This window comes from Terrapene carolina, unplaced genomic scaffold (genome assembly GCF_002925995.2).
Source record: "Terrapene carolina triunguis isolate 2854851 unplaced genomic scaffold, T_m_triunguis-2.0 Scaffold175, whole genome shotgun sequence".
In the NCBI taxonomy this organism is placed as follows: Eukaryota; Metazoa; Chordata; order Testudines; family Emydidae; genus Terrapene; species Terrapene triunguis.
This window is the reverse complement of record NW_020664526.1, coordinates 1,869,934-1,897,161: the sequence shown is the minus strand read 5'-3', so window position 1 is coordinate 1,897,161 and position 27,228 is coordinate 1,869,934. Positions and strand designations below refer to the sequence as shown.

The window sequence follows — 27,228 nt, the reverse complement described above, 5'->3', positions numbered from 1 at the left end:
TTACATGCCAGAGGCTGTGCGTGAACAGCCCAGGAGTGGGGGTTCTCACAGCAGAGCAGGGTAAGGCTGGCTCCCAGAGTCAAGGATTGGAGTCACCTAGCAGATCACTGGTCCAGATAACACCAGAGGAGAACATCACACACATATTTAATTTTACTACCATGCGTAGCCTCATTGAATTCAATGGGACTACCTGTGATAGTAACATTAAGCATGTGCATGAGTATTAGCAGGATCAGGGTCATAATTATGATCTTCACCCTAATGGGTTAAATCCACTTCTGATGTAACTTCACACACTAGTACATATGACCCTAATGACCACTGCGTAATAATGAAGGAAAGGGAGCCAGTCTTCATGATGTCTTGATGACAGTTCCTAGTGTACATCACAACTAGCAGAGACTTTCCTTTAAGATTAAAAGAAAAGTCAGCAGTCAGGATTTGGTGGCTGGAAGCCATTTTTGCCCACAGGTCCCTCTTTCTCCTGAAGACAGGGTGTGGTGCCCTTTCAAGCTTGTGGGAAGAAAACCGTAGCAAATGGGCCAAATGAAAAGTGAGTGAAGGGCCCTATGTTGCCTGGTTAGTAAGGTGGGAGGGCTGAAGGGCCTCACTCCCCTCCTATGGTCCCTGGGCTGGGGCCAGGCACTCCCATCAGCACAGAGATTGCTCCCTCTAGCACACAGGGAGCATTAGCCACTCTGACAGAGGAGCAGACACTGTAGAAACTAATGGAGACTGCAGTGGGCATGCTCCATTTCTGCCCCTAGGCACTCAGGAGGAGACTGTGCCTCTCAGGAGCACAATTGTTCCTGGAGTTGCCCTTGTGGTGCAGCAGCGCAGTCAGGGCCACACATTCAGGCACCTTTGAGCCCTAAGGTTACTGCACCTATGGACCAGCATGGCCTTAATCACTGAATATTTACGTGAGAATTTGCACCGCTATGATCAGATCTGGCAACATCTGGCTGTGTGTTTACTTGTTTGTTTTATCAAACTAAGATAGGATTTGAGACACTTAAAACGCACGTCCTCCATCACTGCCTGAACAAATAGTGCCCATTCTGGTTATGCGTCAGCTGGCTCCCTATCTTAAGCACTAGGGGCCAGATCCTCAAATGGTGTATGCTGACTTACACCATGCGAGGATCTGCCCCTGGTTGTTTTGATGTCATTCTTTTCCCGCCTTTTTCTTTTCCTTAATGTTTTGTACTTTATTTCCCCCCCCCCCTTTTCCTGTCCTTTATTTAGATTGAATGTTAATGCTGGAAAAACAGACAAATGTCATGATCTCCACAGACATGAAACCGATCCATAACAACATGTTTGCAGTAATTTGTCATTATCTTACACGTATCTGATACTATTTTGCCTTATGTTAACATGCTTTAATTTAAAAAAAAAAATTATTCAAAAATATAAAAAGAAACTGTGAATATTAGCTGGCACAATGGGAGAACACTTGGCATTCTCCCCAGACTGGGGAGAGAGAAAGAGGTTATTGTAAAATGGAGTGGACAGTTGTACGGGCAGTTTTGGTTGCACTGATGCCTATTGTCAGCTCTGAAACAACTTGCATTTGAAATGTTCTAGCCTGAGGATACCCACTGTTCATAAATCAAGCCTGTAGTTGGGGTACAGCCTATAGGGCCAGACATCCTCAAAGATTTATAACCTCCCCACTGCAAAATTGTTTCTAGATACACACAGCTAGGAAAGTACAATAGCGTATTGTGTTCTTCTGTGCTGGAGTACCCCATGAGTCTCATTGGTTTCCGTTCATCTGAGTCCCCAATTCTAAGAACGTGTACAAAACCCCCATTGATCAATTGGCTGAGCTGTCAGGGCACAAGCTAATGGTGTTCTTGCTTGTGCCAATCTTTCATACCCCAGTGGTTTTATTTTGTTTATCTCTTGCACCTGGGTTAATTGCTGCAATCTACTGAGTCAGTTGGTGCAATGGGATATAAATGAAGTAGGAAGAAAGGGGGAAAGATCTGGGTGGGCTCTTAATACATTAAGAAGAGCAGGGCCAGCTGCATCCTGCTGAAGCTGAAAAGTATAGTATACACTTTAAAAAAATTAAAGCATGTAAATTCAATAACAGGCTCAGATTGGTCATATTTTTGCTGAGCATTCTAGTCAGTCAGAACATCCCCATCAATATTCTGAAGAAATAAACAAATACAGAGAGCTCAAGCCACTATGTCCAAGATGAGAAACCTTACTGCAATATTATCCTGTCATCTCCATAGCCTCATTAGAATTGCAAGTATATCATTCAGTATTATAAAATGCATAGGCATGAGGGAACAATATGATTGGCTTACGAAGATTCCAACCCATACACTTATGGATGACAATCACACCGGTTGCAGCTGCTTGGCCTCTTCATCACAACAGAAAAGTAATATGCAACTGCATTCTCAGTCCCAATCAGACCAGCAAGATAACTGGTACAAAATAGCTCTATAAAATGTAACAGATATAATTCAATTGAATGTGTTAATAATCCTTCTGCCAGGTGCCGGTGACAGCAACAAGGGCTAGGTTCAATGTATCTAAGGTAAATTGATATATGACTCGAACCCCACCCAGAGCAGTACTCTTGTTTCTGGCTCTGGGAAATAAAAATAAAGCTTCCCTTGTCACGCTTACAGGAAGGTTTTTCCCCCACTCACAAGCGCTCGAAAGTCATTCAGAAATATGGAACACGGGAATCTTTAATTTGGGGAGAAAGATGAACACATCCAAAAGAAACATGAAACAAAACAATGATATATATTTATATATGAGAAACTGAACAACCCAAATTAATACACCAAGAGTTTGGTCATCTCCCAGTCCAGCTTATGGAGCTCCAGAACCCTGTACCACCACAAATTCCACCCACCAAAAACCCCACTCACAGGTTGAGTTAGTCTCAGTGGTAACCAAAGGATATCCAAGGGTGGCTCTCCTCTGCTTGTCAGCTCTAGACCTCAGAGAACTATTCTGCCAGATCTGACGCCAATGAGCAGCAACCTAGTCCAGTCCAGTGCTTTCACGTCTGCCTCCACCAGCTGAGTGGGCTGGGACACGGTGAAGTCAGCTCACTATTGCCACCACTGGTCTGGTTAGGACTTTCTGTGGAACCAACTCTACTCCACTGCTGCCAGTGAGGCCTTTGAACAGAGCCAGCTCTACTTCTCCATCATTACTGATACAGACACACCTCTCTATAGAGTTTTTCACTGAGGTTAGGGAATCACCACATGGGGAGCATAGAGCAGAACTGGACCCTAGGATAAAATCCCTATTCTCTAGATCAAAGTTCTTCAAGACAAAACTTCCTATTTCTTTTTTGAGGCCAAGCTTTGTTATCCAACCAAAGTCTGTTTCTTATTCAGTCAGGGTGATTCCTCACCCCTGGCATATCTTGCACAGTTCTATGTCCTTTCATGAGCACAGTACTAACAACAACCTATTATCACCTTTACGCATGAAAACAAACATTTCCAACCAAAAGAACAAAAACTCAATAGGTGGAATTATGGGTAAACAATATTACAATTCATGTAAATGAAGTTAGCCAGAGCTGGATTTTCCACTTCTCCCCAACAGAGGGAGCAGAGAACTCCATCCCTCTAGGTTTTCTAGCCAGGGTGCTTGCTTTAGTTTTTGGATGAAGTAAAACTGTACTTTCAGCTTTAGATACAAATCTCCTCAGAATTCTGAGGGAGTCAGGTCTGGTTTTTTAGTTGCCGCTTCTCCTTACCTTACAGATTTAAACCTTGTTATTTATGTGTATTATAGTAAATCAGAGGCCCCATCCACATAGTGAGAGGTAGCCTCTGCCCTGAAGAAAACACAGTGTAAATAGACAAGACAGATAAAAACAGTATTATTAACCCCATTTTGCATATTGGGAACTGAAGCACAGGGAGCTTAAGTAACTTGACCAATGTCACACAGAAAGTCTATGACAGAGCCAGGAATTGATGCATATCCTGAGTCCCAGCCCATGGTCTTAACCACAAAACTATACATTCTGTCATGTGAGGTCCTTTCTCACATTATTTTCCAACCTTACTAGCTGTCATGCATCAGCATTTGAGAGACTAAGGATGAACAGTGAAAGCAGAGTTCCAACCCTTTGTACATGGCACTTCCTTTCTTAGTTCAGGATTTCCAGCATGGCTGTGAGACTGAGTGCTCTTTTTAAAATACGTCTTTAACCATTCCTATGTTCCAATTTCCATCTTACAGTAGCATGTTCCAATATACTCTATGTTGCCACTGTAAAAAAAAAAACACAACTAATGCTGATATAGCACTTTCATCAGTAGATCCCAAAGCACTTTTCAAAGGGAAGTGAGTATCATTATGCCCACTTTACAGATAGAGAAAGTGACGCATGGTGAGGTGAAGTAACTTACCCAAGGTCACCCAGTAGGCCAGTGGCAGAGCTGGGACTAGAACTCACACACTTATCTTCTAGGCCACACTACCTTCCTTGATCCCCCCTGTAACCGTATGGACTCACCCCGGCGGCGCCTCCTGCTGGTACCTTCTGGGAATTAGCTCTCCAGCCGTCAGAGCGCCCTCTGCAGGCCGGTGTCCCGCTTTTCCTGGCCCCCGTGTCCCTCCCGGACCCGGTGCCCCTTGCACACCGGGATACTGCCCCCTGGCAGTACACCCCTCAGTCTCGGGGTCTCCCCTCCCGGGGAACCCCTACCCACTATCCCCGCCTCGCCTCAGTCGTAGGCTACTGCCAGTCACCAACTAGCCCCCGCTCCCTGGGGCAGACTGCAGTATAAGCCACTCATCACAGGCAAGGTTGGGTTTGGACCTGCTCCCTTTACCTATAGCGGAGCTGCCCCTCTGCAGCTCTAGTGGGCCCTTACTTCAGCCTGCAGCCTGGTGCTCTGCTAGGCTGGAGCTCCCCAGCTCCCTGGCCCTTCCCCAGCACTGCTCCACCCTTGGTACTTTCCTCAGCTCCCCTGGCAGCCTAGTCCCTCCCTCTCCAAAGGCTAGAGAGAGAGTGTGGGCTCCTAGCCCACTGCCCTCTTATAAGGGCCAGCTGAGGCTGCTTCCCCACTCAGCCTGGGGACTGCTTGCTCCCAGCCACTGCCCTCTCCTGGGCTGTTTTAAGCCCTTTAAGGCCGGAGCAGGTGACCACCCCGCTACACCCCCACAATCATTGCTGTTGCAGCTAGCCTGGAAAGGCTGGATTGTAAGAGAAGCCTGCTGTTATTGTCACAGCCTGTGGAAATACCAGCAATTCCTTGCAGAACCGACAATTTCCAAGATGCAGGTGATATAAATTCCATGTCCTCATATTGCCAATGAAAAAAAACATCACCACCATTGTAACCTTTAAACTCCTTTTTGATGCTACTGCAGCCCAGTTCCTGACAGGAGAATAAAAAGGGGAGCCTAACATTTTATTTTTTTAAATTGCAACCACTGGACATCGAATCATGCAATAAGGGTTGTGACGCCTGACGTACATGCCTTAGGTTCTGATCCCGCATTGACTTCAGTGGGGTTTCACATAGGCACAGGGGTCTGCCTATGCAGAGCTCGTTGCTAGACGGGGGCTGTCGTTACAACTATATTTTGTGATAAACTCCAACAATTTCTAACTTTTTTATGTTATTAAAGCATAATTTTAAAACTCCTATTTCTAAACCCGCTTTACTAGTAGAGACAATAAAAAAGAGCTATGGTTTAATTAAGTAATGCTGATAAAATACATAAACTCTGCTTTAAAATACATTTTAGCTACGTTTTTAAAATCTTTTTGGAATTAAAATGCACTTCAGTGCTTACATTTGCGAGATATCCACACTTCTGGAGTCTTGGAGATACTCAGTAACTGTGCATCCAATTGTGTGCTAATCAATGCTTATATCTGCAGCTAAGATATTCTTTTCTCCTTTCAATTAGCACTTATAATAAGATGTGGGCAGAAGCCCAAGAAGCCCTCAACGGTCTGCTGCAGAGGGAGATAGAAGATAAGTCCCTAAAGCCACAGAAGGATCGCATAACAGTGTTCCAGACTTTAGCCACCTTCTACATCAAATATGTGCAAATTTTCTGTAACTTGGAGACTGTCTACGACCAGATCGTTCACCCACAAAAACGGTTAGTGATTCGGCAAGTGCTGGAGGGAGTGATGGGCCGTATCCTGGAGCTGAAGAATGAAATGGTGGAGCTGGAGAACTCAGAGTTTCATTACTTTGATGATATCCTGCAAGATCTTAAGCTGTCCCCTGTAGGTATACTTTTATCATAAGCAAGTTAGGAATATATTCTATATATTCTATAGTCTAATGTAAATCTGTTGACGTCAATGAATCTGTGCTGATTTACTCCATCTGAGGATCTAGCCTAGTATTTACCAGAAAGTCAATACTATTTAACTGTACTGGGCTAAATTCTCTGTTGGTGTAAATTGGCAGAGCGCCATTTATTTCAATGAAACTGCCCCAATTTACACCAGCAGAGAACTTGGCCTACTATATGCTCACTAGTTTACTGCATAGTCACTATTTATGGTATTTCTGTTAAAAATAACTATATAGAATATATTCGTTCTACAGTGAGCCTTTCATGTGGGAGCAAGCTTTTAAAAATGAATCTGCTTGATCAATGTTATATTTCAGTATGTCTGTAATACTACCAAAGATGTATAGTTTTTAATAAAGGTGATCTCCTTTATGTCTGACTTGTTCTACTTGGTCCTAAAGTGAACTCATGCTAGAATAAGTCAGCTTCTATGTTAATAATGGTAACATTGAAAATCCAACCTGATTTTACTGTAGGATCACATAGGACGGTCCACTTAGGACCAAGCCACAGCCAATATCAGACTTCAGTTTGATTTGCCTTTTGCTTCAAGATGAATCAGTTTGATCTCATGGCTCTCTCAGAGGTTACAAATAAAACTAGATGGGGAATAGACTGGTCCTGTGGTTAGTTCTCCAAACTGCCACCTGAGAAACTTTAGTCTGCCCTCTCATTGCAAGACAGGAAGGGGCTAGGATCACATTCAATGTCTAGGGAAAAGGATTGCCTTGTAATAACCCTTCGATCCAATTTGTTGTCTGAAGGACAACCCAACTAAACCTCAACTCTAGTAAATACAGTAGAACCTCAGAGTTATGGACACCTCGGGAATGGAGGTTGTCCGTTACTCTGAAATGTTCGTAACTCTGAACAAAGCGCAGTTCAGGCTCCAGATCCAGCAGGATTCAGCAGTGGCTGAGCTCCCTACTCAGCCCCAGCATGAATTTGTAAGCATGTTCCTCTCTAGGCAGGGGTGTGTGGGGGTGAAAACAGCATGTCCCCCTCCCAGCTGGGGGCGGGGGGAGGTAAAAACAACGTGCCCCCCACCCGGCAAGGAGGAGAGGGGCAAAAGCTGCGCAGACCCCAGCGCTGCTCCTGTTCTTCAACCCAGATGTGCCTACCTTTAAGATGCAATACAGGCACAGTACAGTACTTGCTTTTTTGTTTTGTTTTGTGTCTCTGCTGCTGCCTGATTGGTTACTTCCGGTTTCACATGGTGTCTGTCAGTCCATAACTCTGGTGCTCGTATCTTTGAGGTTCTACTGTATGGCCATAATATGGATCCTTGAAGGTTGAAGGTATTAAAAAACGGATGAGAAATAATGGTGATTTGACTGATATTTCCTTTTGTTTCTGACAACTCTACCTGTTGTCAAAGTTGGGTACTGTAGGTAACAGCTTCTCTAATGGAAAAGTAAACAAAGTTATTGTTTAAATGATTACTATTTTCTGGATCCTGGTTATAATGTGAAAGAAATTGCCTAGTGGTATCTTAATATATTATAGAATTAGTTCTTTAGTTTTTAGATATGAAACAAGTTGCGGCTTTTAACTGATTTTGCCATATAAATATGTATAGTACAGTGATTGCCACTTATTTCAATCAACCATCTTTCTGCTACTTTATTCATAGCAGACAACTATTTTGACCATCAGAATACATATTGGAGAATATAAAGGCATCATTCAGAACCTGATAACTTGAAATGTATTAGATTTTTTTTAAAACCACAATTATGAACATTACTGTATTTTGATGATTTATAGATAAATCAACCAAGAGAGAAAAGTTGATGGGTTTGAAATGTAACATTTTTAACATCAGATGTTAAAAAAATGAAGATGAATTCTCGTCCCTCTGCCCCACCTTAGGACTAAAAAGACATGGTGTCACTGCTGAGTAAGATAGCATTGAGATGCTTGGGGAGGGTGGTTTGGAACTGTTCTCAACAGTTGATGATAACATAGACTTGATTATTGACATTGGTGCTATTTTGGTGGGCATCAAATGCCTTTTCACTTCGCTGCTTGTGCATCATACTCTTGCCCATATCTGAAGTGATAGCCAGGGTTCTGTAGAAACAAAATCAACAGTCCGTTTGCTTGAGCGAATATTTTAGCCATTTCTTTAATAAAATCTTTGTTAATAGCACCATTGTGTTCCAGGTCTATCAGGAGTCCAAAACAGAGACTGCTGTCAATGTGTTTTCATGTTTGCAGTGACACAGTAGTCATGTTTAGTCCCAGAACATTAGAGAGACAATGTGGAAGCGTTAACATCTTTTATTGGACCAACTTCTGTTGATGAAAGAGTTAGGCTTTCAAGCTTACACAGAGCTCTTCTTCACTTCTGTGTAAGCTCGAAAGTCTGTCTCTGCACCAAAACTAGTTGGTCAAATAAAAGATATTACCTTGCCCACCTGGTCTTTCTAATGTCTTTTCATTAATTTGTACTTGCCATTAAGGAGTGCTAGTGATAGCTTACTCTTGGAAGAATTGCCTCTATTCATAAGCAAGGTTCTAACAATCAATTGTGCTACTCAGTAGTGCCTTGGCTTCTACTAACTCATAGATCTTTTGGGGGTTCTTCTTTCTCTGCATGTCTCTCAAAGAAGCCCTCTTCTTTCACTTCTCTGCATCAGGGAGTAATCCTGTAAGAAAACAAGCAATGGAAATGTGAGACAGTTGTAATTTTTATCATAGAATCATAGAATATCAGGGTTGGAATGGACCTCAGGAGGTCATCTAGTCCAACCCCCTGCTCAAAGCAGGACCAATCCACAACTAAATCATCCCAGCCAGGGCTTTGTCAAGCCTGACCTTAAAAACCTCTAAGGAAGGAGATTCCACCATCTCCCTCGGTAACCCATTCCAGTGTTTCACCACCCTCCTAGTGAAAAAGTTTTTCCTAATATCCAACCTAAACCTCCCCCACTGCAACTTGAGACCGTTACTCCTTGTTCTGTCGTCTGGTACCACTGAGAACAGTCTAGATCCATCCTCTTTGGAACCCCTTTTCAGGTAGTTGAAAGCAGCTATCAAATCCCCTCTCATTCTTCTCTTCTGCAGACTAAACAATCCCAGTTCCCTCAGCCTCTCCTCATAAGTCATGTGCTCCAGACCCCTAATCATTTTTGTTGCCCTCTGCTGGACTCTTTCCAATTTTTCCACATCCTTATTGGAGCGTGGGGCCCAAAACTGAACACAGTAGTTCAGATGAGGCCTCACCAATGTCAAATAGAGGGGAATGATCACGTTCCTCGATCTGCTGGCAATGCCCCTACTTATACAGCCCAAATTGCCATTAGCCTTCTTGGCAACAAGGACACACTGTCAACTCATATCCAGCTTCTCGTCCACTGTAACCCCTAGGTCCTTTTCTGCAGAACTGCTGCCTAGCCATTCGGTCCCTAGTCTGTAGCAGTGAATGGGATTCTTCCGTCCTAAGTGCAGGACTCTGCACTTGTCCTTGTTGAACCTCATCAGATTTCTTTTGGCCCAATCCTCTAATTTGTCTAGGTCCCTCTGTATCCTATCCCTACCCTCCAGCATATCTACCATTCCTCCCAGTTTAGTGTCATCTGCAAACTTGCTGAGAGTGCAGTCCACGCCATCCTCCAGATCATTAATGAAGACACTGAACAAAACCGGCCCCAGGACCGACCCTTGGGGCACTCCACTTGATACTGACTGCCAACTAGACATGGAGCCATTGATCACTACCCATTGAGCCCGATGATCTAGCCAGCTTTCTATCCACCTTACAGTCCATTCATCCATCCCATACTTCTTTAGCTTGCCGGCAATAATACTGTGGGAGACTGTATTAAAATTTTTGCTAAAGTCAAGGAATAACACGTCCACTGCTTTCTCCTCATCCAAAGAGCCAGTTATCTCGTCATAGAAGGCAATTAGGTTAGTCAGGCATGACTTGCCCTTGGTGAATCCATGCTGACTGTTCCTGATCACTTTCCTTTCCTCTAAGTGCTTCAGAATTGATTCCTTGATGACCTGCTCCATGATTTTTCCAGGGACTGAGGTGAGGCTGACTGGCCTGTAGTTCCCCAGATCCTCCTTCTTCTCTTTCTTAAAGATGGGCACTACATTAGCCTTTTTCCAGTCATCCAGGACCTCCCCCAATCGCCATGAGTTTTCAAAGATAAGGGCCAATAGCTCCGCAATCACATCCACCAACCCCTTTAGCACCCTCGGATGCAGCGCATCCGGCCCCATGGACTTGTGCTCATCCAGCTTTTCTAAATAGTCCTGAACAACTTCTTTCTTCACAGAGGGCTGGTCACCTCCTCCCCATGCTGTGCTGCCCCGTGCAGCAGTCTGGGGAGCTGACCTTGTTCGTGAAGACAGAGGCAAAAAAAGCATTGAGTACATTAGCTTTTTCCACATCCTCGGTCATTAGGTTGCCTCCCCCATTCAGTAAGGGGCCCACACTTTCCTTGACTTTCTTCTTGTTGCTAACATACCTGAAGAAACTCTTCTTGTTACTCTTAACATCTCTTGCTAGCTGCAACTCCAAGTGTGATTTGGCCTTCCTGATTTCACTCCTGCATGCCTGAGCAATATTTTTATACTCCTCCCTGGTCATTTGTCCAATCTTCCACTTCTTGTAAGCTTCTTTTTTGTGTTTAAGATCAGCAAGGATTTCACTGTTAAGCCAAGCTGGTCGTCTGCCATATTTACTATTCTTTCTTCACATCGGGATGGTTTGTTCCTGCAACCTCAATAAGGATTCTTTAAAATACAGCCAGCTCTCCTGGACTCCTTTCCCCCTCATCTTATTCTCCCAGGGGATCCTGCCCATCAGTTCCCTGAGGGAGTCAAAGTCTGCTTTTCTGAATCCAGGGTCCGTATTCTGCTGCTCTCCTTTCTTCCTTGTGTCAGGATCCTGAACTCGACCATCTCATGCTCACATACTCATCTTATGATACAAGTGAGTAAAGGCAGACTCTTGGGTAGACATTTCCAATCATTCTTGATTCTGAGAGGTGATTAGATACCACAGGGATAGGCACCTTAGAAATACTGAAGCGGCTAGATAACTAATCTAGTCTTAATTCCTTGTAATAATAACAATGCAATACAGCTGATTTGTTTTCCAAGATGTTGATTAAATAATGTGGGAGGATCATACTAATGAGTTTATTAAATTCAGAGGAAGTCACTGTCTGTACATTTTTATATACCAGCACACTCTGAAATGTTCAAAATAGTTGCTAATTTTTTTATTTGTAATTGTACAATTTTAAAAAAATGCTGTGGAAACCTGTATGAAACCGGGTGGGGATGATTCAGAAACTGGATTGATTTGTTGTTGTTGACTTAGACCTTGAGTAATTGCAAAGTAATAGCACAGCAGCTGTTACATAGGTCAAGTCACACAACACTCCTGGAAATTCAAGAATCTTTAGGCCAACTTAATTAGTCTGTAAAGGAAAGGTGTTAAGGTAATAAGCAACATGGTTTTAAATACAGCTCTAACAGTGTCCCATGAATATTTCTCTCCCCTAGGAACACATAGAAATCCCTATCCCAAGGTATTTTATTAGGGAGAAGCTGAAGGTGCTGAGAGAGAGGGAGAAAATTCTTGCTCAGATTTTAATTAATTCTGGATTGCAAGACATCAAACCGGTTAGTATACCATGGGTACCGTAATGATCCAGTCATCTGCCTACCCTTTTATCTTGTAACTGAACATGTTTTCAAACGTATGAGTGAAGCAGATACATTTTCCCCATACCAATCTATAATGAAACATTGAAGTGAGAAATATTTTTGTAGTATATATTTAATCAAACTCCATTGACAGGTGAATCACAACTGGAAAGAGACATAATGTACATTTCCACCAGGAATGAATGTCTTCAATCTGAGCAATATTAACAATGGTAACTCTGCAAAATAATCTGGCTTCATTTTATGCCGTGAAAGTAATAGAAGGGCAGCATTATGGCCCCAGTTCAGCAAGGTACTTAAGCGTGTGGCTAACTTTTATTGCACAAGTAGTCCCACTGATTTCAACTTAGGTACATGCTTAAGTACTGTGCTGAGTCAGGGTCCATAACAAGAACAGAAATCACATTAAGATTGCATAAGTATCATAGAATATCAGGCTTAGAAGAGACCTCAGGAGGTCATCTAGTCCAACCCCCTGCTCAAAGTATTAGCATTCTAACCTCCCATTTTCAGTTGTTGATAACATTCTGAAAAATTCCTGTGCTCTTTTCTGTACAGCGATGCAGCTGGAATAGCTAGGAGAAGAAAACTGAAATTTGGCAACGAGATAATCCTTAGAGAGGAGAAGTGTCTTTGAACAGTCTGCTGAAAACTGTTTTTGAGCTGATGGAGTTAAGACTCTTTGGCTCTGCTGTGTATGTGCAGTACTCTTTAGAAGCTTTCCTCCCCTCTAAACTACTTACGTGCACAACTGTACATGCATGTCTGGCTAACTTAGATTCATAGACTTTATGGCCATAAGAGATCACTATGATAATGTAATCTGACTTCCTACAATACCCAGGCCATAGAATTTCACCCTGCGGTGGAGGAAATTATTCTTCCCTACTAGGTACGTGAGACTATCAACACCAATAATTTGTGGTTGAACTAATCTGGACCGTGAAAATAAGGAGTTGAGCGAAGGCTCCTGTGCATTTCATAATGAGCTAACAAAAATGTTCATATGCAGAGCCTTAGTCTCAATCCCTGCACATCTTAAAGTGTGTTTTCCTACCCATGCTCTGCCCACCTCCCTCACCAGGAGTAACCTATTAAGGATGAATCTGCCCAGTGTGGAGCCAGATTACATGGCAGTGAGGACTTTACACATTTGTACTCTAGTGTAACTGTAGGGCAGATCTCTCTTGACATGCTACCACCATGTGAGGCATGTAAAGCTGAATAAATAATCTTTTTTATTAACACAGTTTATATATGTGCTCCGTGCTCTACTTCCAGTTAATTCTGTCTACTGATTTCCTATGCTCAGCTACTACCACTGAGGTTGCTGTTGAGTCTTCTGCACTTCGATATGAATCATAGTGAACCATATACATTCAGGAAATTCTAGCTGTCTTCTAACAGGCTTCCGTATTCCTGTATGCATGTAACAAAAAACTGTTACAGAGCATGCATTAAAAATTTAATAGTTCAGCAGGAGACTTTTATGGATATGATTCTTGTGTATTCATAGATTGTGTATTTTTCCTTGTAGGGAAAACCAAGTTTAAAATTTAGTACAGTGAGCTCAACTCATTATTTGTATACAGAATTGTATCCAATTGAGGGTGTCAATAATAGGAGAGGAAAAAAATTCTGCCTTTCCGGCAGGTGAACTCTAGACCTAATGCGCATATCCAGAAGCCCCTATCTCCAGAATTTAGGAGGAAAATAAGAGGAAGCTAGAGAGGTCTATTAGTTTAATCGAATTTAGCCATACTGATATTTAGGCTTATTTCTCAAACAAAATAAAAGTTATAAGTTCTTTGTTACATAAACTACAGTAAGAAGGATTCTTACTTTTTACCCCCATGTCATCAGGAACTCCTTGCCCTCTCAAAATCCAACCTTACCAAAGGGTATGATGGTTATAGAAGTGGCATGTCTGGTTCACTTTCTCCTTAAAATGCTTTTCAGGTTAAAATTGAGATCCTGGTACAATTATCAAAATGCCAAACTGTCAAAACTAAAATTAGGTGGTCCTGAGGTATGGGTTTCACCCTCTATGTGTTGGGGCTACTTTTGTCTTGGATGGATTCCACTAGGGCCAGGTCTACACTAACACCCCAATTCGATCTAAGGTACGCAACTTCAGCTACGTGAATAACGTAGCTGAAGTCGACATACCTTAGTTCGAATTTACCGCGGTTCAGACGCGGTCCACACACGGCAGGCAGGCTCCCCCGTCGACTCCGCGGTACTCCTCTCGCTGAGGTGGAGTACCGCAGTCGACGGCGAGCACTTCCTGGTTCGAATTATCGCGTCCACACCAGACGCGATAAATCGAACCCGGAAGTTCGATTGCCAGCCGTCGAACTACCGCGGTAGTGTAGACAAGCCCTAAGATATCATTAATTATTCAATTTTCCAACTAACATAGAGTTAACAAAAGACACATCTGAATTTTCAAAATGATTCAGGAAAATAACTCTTAGGATCTACATGTTCTGATAACATTTATCTGTGTTTTTCGCTGTACCACAGAAGAAATACATAAAGCCCTTGCCTCTCGAAGAAGTCATTAGAGTAATCCAGATTTCGGAGAGGGCTCGGCAGGGTCGCCTAAGGGCTACATTCATGAAGCAAATCTACCTGGAAGAAAAGAGAGAAAGACAAGCCAGACTTCAGGGAGTAAAAGGTCCGAATTTGGATGCTGCCGCACTTCGTATTCAAAAGGTGAGTCTTGTTTCTGTCAGAACAGTGCTGGAAGAATTGACAATGTGTTTTGTTCACAAGCAGGGACGGCTCCAGGCACCAATGCACCAAGTGCGTGCCTGGGGCGGCAAGCCGCGGGGGGAGGCCTGCCGGTCGCCGTGAGGGCAGCAGTCAGGCTGCCTTCGGCGGCATGCCTGCGGGAGGTCCGCCAGTCCCGTGGCTTCGGTGACAATTCGGCGGTGGGTACGCCGAAGGAGCGGGACCGGCGGACCTCCCGCAGGCATGCCGCCGAATCCGCGTTACCAGCGGACCTCCTGCAGGCACGCCGCTGAAGGCTGCCTGACTGCCGTGCTTGAGGCAGCAAAATACATAGAGCCACCCCTGTTCACAAGAGCAGCATGAACAGAAATGAACCTCATGATACAGAACATTCTGAATTGGCATTAGCCTAATTGTGTAGCTGGTTGGAACCCCATCACGTGGGCCATTCCAAACAAGATTGGACAAAGCACTAGAAACGAAACTGAAGGGAACAGTCCTGCCGGGGCAGTCCTCTGATTTCAGTGGCCCAACCTGTCCTCTCTGATCCACACCCCAAGATCCAAGTGATTCATGTGTTTGGGGAGTAAAACTTGCTGCTCTCTCTGGGGCAAAAGAGAGTTTGTCTCTAAATAGAAAGAAGCAACCCTGCAAAAACTGAGACAATGTAGTCAGTGTGGAGTTGAGAGGCAGGCCATTGCTAGCTAAGATCCACATGGCGAATACTCCTGTGTGTTGGCAGGATCACAGAGCTCAGTGAGAGCAAGAATGGACCCTAGATCTAAACAAGCTTTCAACAATTATGCTTTTAACATGTGCTGGGAGGAGGGGGAAGAGCAGACTTCAGAATTTGTTTAAAATAATACCGCAGATGGCAACCTGTTCAGGAGTAATTGCTTCAATTGTATATTCTGTTTTTCCTTCCTCTATTTGTTTTTTCCTGTGCCTGCTGCAGTAAAGGAAGCAGTAACAAGGCCCATTTATCTCATTAGAGTCATGTTTACAATTCAGGTTTGGCGTGGATTTACCCAGTGGAAGAAAACAGTGAAAATGAGAGAAGAGGAAATGATATTTCTGGGGATGGTAAGTTTTGCTTCCCAAAGAATATAAAATGCATTCAAGATTGTATTCTGTTTTCCCTTTGCATTTTTGTAATTTAACAGTAGGGGAAAACAAGAAATTCATTTTCTAAAACTCTCCACATATTTTAAAGAGGTCTTTAAGACCAAAGAACTCAAATGAAATGACTGATGATGTGGCAGTAGGACAATCTCACTTCTGCTATAAACTCTTGTGATATACATTAGTGCCATATCTACTGCAGATGTGGAAACAGACAGACTTTGCTCCAGGATTTGGGGAATATGAGCCAGGCATGGCAGAGCAAGGTTAGTCGGTCTTCTGTTCATAATGCCTCAGGACTCAAGATGCTTTATTCCTGAAACAGAGTTGAACCTGTCAAGTCTTCTCCGCACACCATTTTGCAGGCCCACTCCCATTGTGTGTGTGGTTGGGGAAGGAAGTAAAAAGCTGCCAAATAAATATATCCCCTAGGCCCACATGGGGGAGAAGCGGCAAAACAGCACCTCAGAGCACCTGGCATGGGAAGTCAAAAGAGGAAAATAGACATACACAGTGATCTTTTAGACCAGGAGTGGTGGAGAATAGAAGGAAAGCCTTGGGGAGTTTCCCCCTCTCCCATAATCAGGGAAGGTAAACCGTCTTCTCCCTGCAGGAATAGGAAGGTATGTGTTTCCCCCAGCCTCTCCATGCCTCGGCTATCGAGCTTCTCCAAGCAGCTGGAAGCAGCAGCTTATTCTACACGAGTCTGGTCTGTGGGCAGATGGGAAGAGTCAGAGAAGGAGCGGGCAGGAAGGAAAGCCATTCCCTTCACTCCCTGGAAACTCAACAAAATTCCATATTGCAAATTTGCTCCGTCCTTGGAAGCAGCAACTGGTGCTCAGTAGCCGATGCATCTTGTTGGTGCCGAATATAATTGTGGAATAAATTATAGTGCTCCCAGCAGCTAGACTCTCCCCATTCCTTTCCAGCTGTCATCCATTCCCGCAAATGCATTTGTCCTGCCCTCTCCACTCTGTAGTATTTATTTGGTATGACATAGTATAGGTGCCACACCCTCCAGGTCCCCTTATCTACTACAACACGGCGCTCTTGGTACTGTGTTCAAATAACAGCCTTTTACAATACTGCCCTTACAGTACTATTCATTCTCATCATGTAGTTTGTTAGATGTATGTATGGCTTTTGTATTCTAGAGCTATTCAAATAGCATTTTAAAAAAATCAATATTCCATCGTTGAAACGGACCTTCAGCTTCCCCCAAAACATAGGTTGGACAATTTTCTTATCCAACAGTGAAATTATACTTAGCCAGGTCATTGCTTTATGAAAACTAATTCTACCCCCAACAACATACAGAAAAAGAGTGTTACTTAAGAATGTTCTTCAAAACCTACCCTACAGAAGGAAATCTGAATTGCCCTAAGCCTGTGGTTCTCAACCTTTTCCTTTCAGAGGGCCTCCCCCCCCACACACACACACTATAAAAACTCCATGCCCCAGCTGTGCCACAACTGCTTTTCTGCATATAAAAGCCAGGACTGGCATTAAGGGGTAGCAAGCTGGGCAGTTGCCCGGGGCACACGCCACAGGGGGCATTGTGAAGCTAAGTTGCTCAGGCTTTGACTTCAGCCCCAGGTGGTGGGGCTTGGGGCCCCAGGCTGCAGTCCTGCACTGCGGGGCTTCAGCTTTCTGCCCTGGGCCCTAGCGAGTCTAATGCAGGCCATGCTTGGTGGACCCCCTGAAACCTGCTCATGGCCCCCCAAGGGGCCGCAGACCCCTGGTTGAAAACCAGTGCCCTAAGCCAGTGGTTCTCAACGAGGGGTACACGTACCGCTGGGGGTACACAGAAGTCTTCCAGGGGGTACAGCAACTCATCTAGATATTTGCCTAATTTTACAACAGGCTACAGAAAAAGCACTAGCGAAATCAGTACAAACTAAAATTTCATACAGACAACGACGTGTTTATACTGCTCTATATACTATACCCTGAAATGTAAGTACAATATTTATATTCCAATTCATTTATTTTATAATTATATGGTAAAATGAGAAAGTCCGCACTTTTTCGGTAATAGTGTGCTGTGACACTTTTGTATTTTTATGTCTGATTGTGTAAGCAAGTAGTTTCTAAGTGAGGTGTAACTTGCGAGGACTCTAGTCTCTAGAAGATGACGGAGGAATGGAGATTACAGGTGTGATTGGGTATACAGCTGCATCCTCTTTTCACTGTGGCCCGCACACTGATAATGGGTGTGAAGACAGCAAATGTATTGTACCCGATGTGAAAAACTATACATTCATGGGGAGAAGAAGGCTTAAAACCTAACGCAACATCCAGATTCTTCACTTTCTGACCGGTTTTTAGGAGCAATGGAATTGATGTTTGCAATTCTGCGCTAGGTACAGCCATTATTTGACATCAAATATCTAATCGAGGGAGATGGGGGAAATGAAAACTGCTTTGTCTTCCAATGTTTTCATATTTCAGATTTGTGTTTTTCCTGCATTTTTAATGCCACATTCCCATCTACGGCCCTCTAAAGGAAACAGGCATCAATTCACATTGATGAATCAGCAGAGCGCTCCAAAGGTCAAGCCCCTTTGATGTATGATCATGTCAGCCCTCTAAAAAATGATCACAGGTCTTCATGAGTAAACATGCTGAATTTGCTTTTCTAATACTTTAAGACTTAGATAAATTAGAAGACATGGCCATCTATTATTTTAAGCCCATCACAAATGAGTCAGGGCTTGTTCTGCAAGAAATATACATTCACTTTAAATTATTATTTTAAAATTATTTATAAAGCACTGTAATTTACATGGGGCTTTGCAGAAGGAGTTGAAAAACTTAAAATTATTAATGACGACTTTTGGACCATTCAGTGATATGGACCTAACAAGAATATACACAAAGAAGATGGTCCAAGAGCCATCCTAACTGCCTCTGAATTAACAGTGCTCATGCAATTTGCTGTCAGCGCTTATGTCTCCTTGCTGACAGAAATACTTTTTGTCCGTTTTCTTGAGTTTGAGTCTACTTCTTATTTTACTTGATGACAGAGTAGAAGTCCGTGTTCCAGAGATTTTTCTTGGCTCTAGTACAAAGTCTTGTTGTTATTATTATTATTTATTAGAGCTTAATTACAGAAACAGCATGATTGCCTCAGCACGTTTTTCTAAATCTCAGATAAATCACGATCTGAAAAACCTGCTTCATTTGTAAAAAGAAGCAGGCCTGACCAGGAACACATATATCTTTATAACTGTCTCCTGACTTGCTTCCTGGTCTTCCTCATATTCCTGCCATGGAACTGTGTATTAGCAGCTCCACAGCTAATTCAGCGGTCAACGTTCCATTCTAAATTTTGTGTTTAACCCACTCTGACTTTGGCATGATAATCATGATAATTAGATTGTCCCGAAAATGTACATGCCTCATCCAGAAGAAACCTTTATTTTCTTCCTCCAGCCATGTTAAAGTTACAGGCCAGATTTTTTTAAAACTAGTAGCTAATTTCTCTTGTTTACCTGTAACTCAAGAACAGCTTAGTGTTAAGACTTCAGTCATCAGGGACCAGATTCATCAATGTGCTGTGGTTGGTTTGTGTTGGTCCAGTGATCCAAAGCAGCCATAAACCTAGCTTAGCTGGCTGGCTAACCCGTGATTATAGCTGCTTTGTTTCACTAAAGTGGTGCAAAGCAGCCGGAGCACAATGATGAACCTGGACTCAATTCTTTTGCTAACACAGGTGCACCCTCCATTGAAATCAATGGGAGCTGTGCTCAGAATAGAGCCAGATTCTGTGAGGTGCTACATGCCTCTGAAAGTCAGCGAGAGTTGAGGGTATCCAACACATCTGTGAAGATTCTCATCTCCTAATAGGACTGGTCCTTAAGTGAGGATATATTGGGCTCCCCCTGTACTCAATAGTCTCAAAACACAGGCTAGCTTAGAGGAAAATCTGTTAACATAAAAAGTTATTAAAGATTATTTGCAAATCGACTTATTCTACACAAGTCTGGTCCATGGGAAGAGAGGAGGAGGCAGAGAAGGAGAGGGCAGGAAGGAAAGCCAAAGTACACACCCTGGAAATTCAACAAACTTCCATGCTGCAAATTTGGTCTGTCTTTGGTAGCAGCAACTGGTGCTCGATAGCCTATGCATCTTGTCAGTAGAGAATATAAGTGTGGAGTAGCTGTATAGGCACCCAGGGACTATTTGAAACCAGGGTTGTTGTGTGGATTTCACTGTGGATTGCATGAGATGCACGGCTCAATCCTGCAGGGTGCTGGGCATGACAGCCCCAATCTGGCAAAACTCTTCAACACATTTTTATCTTCAAGCACAAGGAGTCAGTTAAGCACTTCACATGCTGAAGTGATTTACAGGACTGAGGCCTTATTTGATGGACATGTACATATTTATATGTACTGTTGTGCTCTGCTAGGCAACTTTGACGTGTGCTTTTATACAATCATTTATGCTCCTAGCCAAAGGGAGTCTACAGCACAATATATGCTAATACATAGCTTTTCCATATAGCTTTAGAGGATTTTTTTCCTCTTTTCATGTGGATTTTCAAGTGAAAGACATTATGTGCTCTTCAGTAAATAACTATGTTCTCCCCTCCTTACCTCTTCTAAACATACCCTAATTTAGGCATGTTGGCTTGGGAAAGGGTTATATTTCTATGTGAGGAAACAGTCTGGAATTTCCAAACATTTTTTTACCCTTTGAATTCCTAATAAATATGTAACATTTCAGCCAGTCCAAAAAAAAAAAAAATCTGTATGCCCCAGAATAGCCTTCTGAGTAAACATTGGAGGCTGTAGCTAAATAAATAATTAGATTGAATATTGCAAACTCTATAAATAAGTAGAGCATAAAATAATTCTCCAGCTCCTGAAGTGGATAAACAGGATAGCTGAAGGGTGCCCAAAAGTCTGTTTTTATTAAACCTAAATCTAAAATGCTATTTTGGCTTGATTTATAGCCTACGTTATGTTTGAGAAGTCAGCACAAAGGGGGTTGTATATTATTTCCCCATAGGTATGTGTTTGCAAAATCTGAAGAGTGTTATCCTAGATTTAATGTGATTTTTTAATGTGTTTAGTGTCAAACTTGTAAGCTATTGGAAAACAACACAGAGTCATCTCCGTTATTTTCTGCTATTGCACCTTCTTTTTATGAAATTGTGCTAATATTTAAACAATTGGCTTTTACAATTAAAAACATGCATTATCATCTTTAGTAAAAGAAGTTTGGCGGCATGCCCAGGATTAATATCTGAAATAAATACAACCAGGACTGTAGAAGATAACATCATTATGAATAAAAATAAGGTTTTTTTAAATTCCACACCAAATGTAATGTTCCTTTTATGTTTTTAATAAGTACTGTGAGTTTCATAATGATATAAACACAGCCATTTTCAATATTTTTCTACCAAGACCTCCTACAACAAATAAATATCATTGTTTGAATGCATGTGACAATGACTTTAATTGGCAAAGCTATTGGAGTGGATCATATAGTGGGAAGCTTTAATGAATGTAATACATTTCGCTTTGTGATTCCGTTTTGTACCTAATTTGGGACTTCAGTCATATAAATGTATATGGTGCTTCAAGGCTACCACTATTTGTATTGTGCTAAAATGGAAGATCTATGAACAAATGCTTAGTAAGATAAGACACTTGTTTAAAATCTATTCTCCAGTCCTCCAAACAAAATATATTGAGAAATATGGAAAAACCCAAAATAACCAATGACACAGTATGCTTGCTAAAAGAATTTCCAGACAACCAAAGTTTAAAATTCAGTAGAATAAGGGACATGAGAAAAGAATAGACTTCTAGAGGGCCGAATCATGAACTCCTTTACTCTGACTAATAAGCAGTTGCACATGTTGTCTCATTTACTTCATATGGAACTGCTCATATGAGTAAAGGCGTCTATAATCTGGCTCTGAATAAATATATATTCTGTTGAGAAATATATCTTCTGCTACAAAAATGTATTATAAAACAATATAAGTGTGGAGTAGCTGTATAGGCACCCAGGGACTATTTGAAACCAGGGTTGATGTGTGGATTTCTTTATGGATTGCATGAGATGCACGGCTCAGTCCTGCAGGGTTACTAGTTTAATGGATATTTGTTGTACACTGCTCTGTTTAAAGAATACAATTTTGGAGAAAATTATCCAAAAGAGAATCTATACAGCAGAAATCCCACAAAAATGTGTGGTTTGGGTCTGAGGTCTTCATAAAGAGTCCAAGATACTGTGTCCTGAGCAAAATACCTGATAAAAGTACAGTAAATTTACCTTTCAGGCACCATAGTCCTAAAATATGAAAGAAAATAAAATGTATTTATTTACTGAAATTAAGACTATTTTCCCTCTTAAGTGTAATCTTAATGGAACAATTGAAGAGCAGTTAGTTCCACAGCATGGGGCATCCTCGATGCAGAACTCTAGCCTCAAGCATGTTCAGCCTGCCTGCACACCTCTAAGTGCTTTATAATGAACAATAAAGCAGTCTGTGTTGGAAAAAGCTGTTGAGCTGACTAAGCATAAAGAGTGAGACTTTTCCACCTTGAAACGATGGTCTGTACAAGCGAGTCCTCAAGCGAAAGAACATACCATTGGGTGAGCTTTCATCATGTTGGCTTACCTTGAAAAATGCAGGGAACTTCTACTGCTAGGCTCTGTCTTTTCATAAAACCTAAATTCTCTTTAGAAAACACAAAGAACACAACAGCAAGCAGCTCGCTCAGCACATTTGTGACTGATGAGTTGGAAAAACATTCTTTTAGACAAATGTCCATTTTGCCTTATTAATTTAAGCAAGGATTTTAAAGACAAAGCCCATCAAACATTAGATAAGCATTTTAAGTTAATGGGCCATGTAGTCCTATTTTCCCACAAACTCAGGAAGCTTCATATTATGTCCTATTTTTACAGCAACATCAATTATTAATATGTATACTTTTGCTGACAGAGGACCTCGCTAAAAATGTGAGTTTCGTTATCCAGTTCTGGGTCATTAACTATGGAAAGCTTGTAAATATAATGGTTTATTCACATGGGAAGCCTTCATTAAGATGCATTATTCTATAGCTGATGTGGCTATAGTGCATTATTGAATTCACTGTCTCCATCTAATATTTGTAATTTGTTTTTAAATGAGTTGCTGTTTATAAGGCGAGTTAACAAATTTGAATTTTGCATGGCCAGAGAAATTTCTTTAAGATGGAAAAATGCTTCTGCCCCCAAGGAAAAGCTATTTATTAGTGTCTGACTGCAGAGTACCTCCCTAGGAGTCAAAAGCAGCCACATTAAAAGCATTCAGAGAAACAACATAGAAAAGAAATTGGCTTTTGTTTTTAACGTGCATTAAGTATATAGATGATAGCTATGAAAACTTTAAGAATTCTGGGGACTGTCCATGGAATATTGATCTGGAATATTGTTTGGTAATATTCAAAGATTGTCATCTGAATGCTGTAGTAGCTGGGCTGTTTGAAGTCATGTTGTCTTGGAGGACAGTCACCACCAAAGCGGGGCAACCCCTCCATCAGGTTAATGTTTACTTTCCCCTGCATCCTTGGACACTCTATGTGTGTAGTCATGCCTCATGACTCCTTTGTAGTCCCCTGAACATCTCCCTCTTTGAAAGGAGTATGCAAAGAAAACTCAGCAGGGCTACTGGGTTCTCTAGGTGCTGCGTGATCTCCAAGGTCGGTGAGGCCTTTAGGGTGGGATTTAGGAACCATATGTAGGCCCCAACGTTTGAAAATAGGTTTCTTAATACTACCTCAAACAGGTGACATTTAAGATGACATAAAAAACAAAACTTTCTATACAAAGAGAACAGCCTAAGGTCCACAGAAAAAGCGCTCCGGTAATGTACCGTCTTATTGGCTTTGTTCCTTTGTAAAGCAAGAGGGCAGAAAAATTATTCTCTAATTCACAACTGTATCATCATTAGCAATGTTCAATGCATTTTTCCTTTCCTTTCATTTCAATTTGAGAAGGCCGGAGATCCTATTTAAAGATTTTGTTTTAAAAGTAGATTAAATTTTTTATAACTAGTGTAAAAAACCAACCTACTGTGTACGCACTGAGCACTGTTTCCTTGTGTAGTCTGTCATTTTCCTTTGTTAGTTTTCTGAGTCTTTCACAAAGCAAGAGTAGAAGAAAAACCCTTTTTAAAGAAAGTAGAGCAATATGATTGTAAATGCACAAAAAATTGGTTGTTGAACTCAGGAACCAGGATCGTATATAAAATTATAGTGGGTTTATTTTTTTTAAAACTCACTAATGTTAAGTTGACACTGTTCTTTTTAATTGACCCAAGTTTGGGGGTGTCTAACACTTCCCTTGGGAGACTATTCATAGCCTAGTAAGTCTCGATGCCAGGAGTTTTTTCCTTCATGTTCAGCTTTAATTTTCTTCTATTTCATCCCTTCATCCTTAGTTGTACCCTATCAACTAATTTATTTTCTTCATTGTTTATATCCTTCACCTATCGGTAAACTTATCATTATGTCATCATTGTGATAAGTACTTAAACACCAAGATTAAATGAACTTTATATAGATTATGTCTCAATTTTACTTATTGCTTAGCCAACGTGTACATAGCAAGCTCTTTCCACCCCTTTCCTTATGTGTCAATCCCTTTCCCTGCTAGTCATAGACCTAAGTTGATATATTGCTCTGTGTGAATATTCTTTGTGGTCCTTCTGCTAGTTTCTATATTTAAGCCAATCAGAATTTATTTTGAAAGATCCTGAGACATACTACTGGGCCTAATTCACCATGTGCTTTACCCCCTCCCTCCTTTTCCCCCCTCAGTATAATTCCATTGATTTCAGTAGGAGTAACCCAATGGTGAAGCAGGTCTATTGGTCAATGGTGGCAGATGACAGAACAAGGAGCAATGGTCTCAAGTTGCAGTGGGGGAGGTCTAGGTTGGATATTAGGAAACACTATTTCACTAGGAGGGTGGTGAAGCACTGGAATGCGTTACCTAGGGAGGTGGTGGAGTCTCCTTCCTTGGAGGTTTTTAAGGCCCGGCTTGACAAAGCCCTGGCTGGGATGATTTAGTTGGGAATTGGTCCTGCTTTGAGCAGGGGGTTGGACTAGATGACCTCCTGAGGTCCCTTCCAACCCTGATATTCTATTGTATGTATGTAACATTTTACTAAAAGCCAAATATGCATTACATGATTTTTAACTTGCAGTTCATCATTCTCCTCATTTTCCTTGAGAACAGAAGCCATCTTGTATTTCTTACATGTGTAAACCTTGTGGTCTTCACTCACAAGCAGAATCATAACGTGTGCGCCACATCAGCCTGCCATGAATCCTTCAGTAGTCATTTATCCTAGCCCCTGTTGCTTCTTATTTCAGAATCTCTCTCCCACTCCTCTTCTGTAATTCTTGCTTATCTGGCCTTTCATATTTGAGTTAGCTCCATCTTCTCCATGATGGAAACAATCAAGCAGCAACATGTCATATCAACAGCTGCCTCTTTCCCTATTTAAATACACCATTTCCACATGAGTAATTACTGTAATTTAATTTAGGAAATATTAAGAAAAGAAAGAAAGGAATTTGGATTGATGGCCATAGAGTATACCATAACATCTAATGAAAGTACATTTGATAATTTTTTCCCCTTTTTTCTTTCATTTATTATCAAGACGTACAGAGGATGCTCACACTCTCCTTGGTATAAGTGGCACATATTGTTACTTTCTAATAAAATAGTACCCTAAGAATTAACAAGAGATAACACAGAATAGTTCCTGCAGCAAGAAGCAGCCACTGCAGATCTCTCTGCCACTGGCTGCCCTTTGTATTAGTAAAGTAGGAAATTTCCCGCTGTCCACCTCTTGCTCCTATAGGCCAGTTCATGGACTAACTTGGCCACTGGGTCTGCCAATGCCTGGCCAGCTGGTTTAGACTATACGCTAACACACATTCCTCATAAAGAGAGACACTGAGTTGCCCCAGGTCAGAAAAAATGTATGTGTGGTTCTCTGCCTCTCCTCTCAAATCCTTATGCTCAGAAGGGTCAGAGGAGAACCCCTCTCTGCTCATTGGGAAATATCCAACCCTCACCCCAGATCCCACCATTCATGGGGTTCACACCCCCAACTATTTTCCGCTCACACTCCCAGTTCTCTCTCCTTCCACCTTTCTTCTCACCACTCATGGATGGAGAGAACATTGAGACATAAACAATGATTCCAAATAAAATTACCTCTCGTGAGGGTCCAACCAGAATCTCCTTTTCGAAAGGCACCCTCCAACAGGATACCCACTGTGTTGTACCACAACAGTACCTGTAAGCCTGTCTATTCACAGAAACAACTATGGCAATATATAAGGGCAGGGTGCAGTAAGGTAGAGTTTTGCTGGCCTAGCTACACAATACCAGGCCTGATGTTATTTCCCTGGCCAATACTTCTACTCATGTAGGTTGCCTTTGAGAACAGCATAGGGAACTGATCTGATAGGAGCATCTAAGAAAGAATCTCGTCCTAGACTTTCTTTAAATTCAAGCAGATAGAAAAGTTCTGGCACGGTTTAAGAGGGAGTGGTGTCAACAGTCAGAGCAAGATCTGGGAGATAGGAGTCCTGGGTTCTCCTTTTGGCGCTGTAAACGGGCAAGTACTTAAAAAGTGGCAAAATACCTACTGCAAAGGGGTACTCTCATGTTTAATGTTTATGAAGGACACTGGGATGCTTAGGCAAAAAGATACAAGTGTAAATAATTATTGGTATTAATATTTATTGCAAAGTATTTTATGAGGATTGTTGAATGTAGACGGAATGGTTTTGGCTTCTATGGAAGCTCTGAGAATTAACCCAAGGCAATATCTTCTGAAGACATTGTCAGGTACGGAATATATGGAACTGCATCCCAAGAGCACACTGGTGCTCTAGTTTTCTTCTACGTATTAGCTCATTGACTGGTTTTGTCCATTTCGTTTCTGTATCATTTTGTTGTAAGTCACCTGAGTATGGTCCAGATACAGGAAAAATGTTTAACTGCTGTCCTGAATCAGGGCCTAAGATGATCCCACCTCAGATATAGCATAAAATTCATTTTATATATTCTGAAACTGAAGTTTACTTGGTACTTGTTGGGCATCTTTTCTGTCTGACATGTGTTAGTAATCATTGGAATCTGGTCCAACACTGACGAGAACCATCTAAATGAAACTAAACAGAAGCTGGCCAGTCCTACCATAGAGGGCTCGTTCTTTCTTTCTTGTAGGTATTCTCTCTAGTACTGTGACTTTCAGTGACGCGATATACAATGGTAGAACAAACAGAATGTAGAGCCTGATTCTAAAGCTCC

General features: G+C 41.9%; 1 protein-coding gene across 1 annotated transcript in view; it reads left to right on the top strand.

The window, feature by feature from the left end:
* The first annotated feature begins 4,365 nt into the window (after nucleotides 1-4,365).
* The window catches only part of LOC112107639 (dynein regulatory complex protein 11), a 137,682-nt gene continuing 114,819 nt past the window's right edge, over nucleotides 4,366-27,228 (top strand). The window contains exons 1-5 of the mRNA XM_026654010.1: nucleotides 4,366-4,404; nucleotides 5,903-6,259; nucleotides 11,860-11,979; nucleotides 14,551-14,742; nucleotides 15,772-15,843. Coding sequence (XP_026509795.1) covers nucleotides 4,366-4,404; nucleotides 5,903-6,259; nucleotides 11,860-11,979; nucleotides 14,551-14,742; nucleotides 15,772-15,843 — 780 coding nt within the window. The remainder of the gene's footprint in view (nucleotides 4,405-5,902; nucleotides 6,260-11,859; nucleotides 11,980-14,550; nucleotides 14,743-15,771; nucleotides 15,844-27,228) is intronic.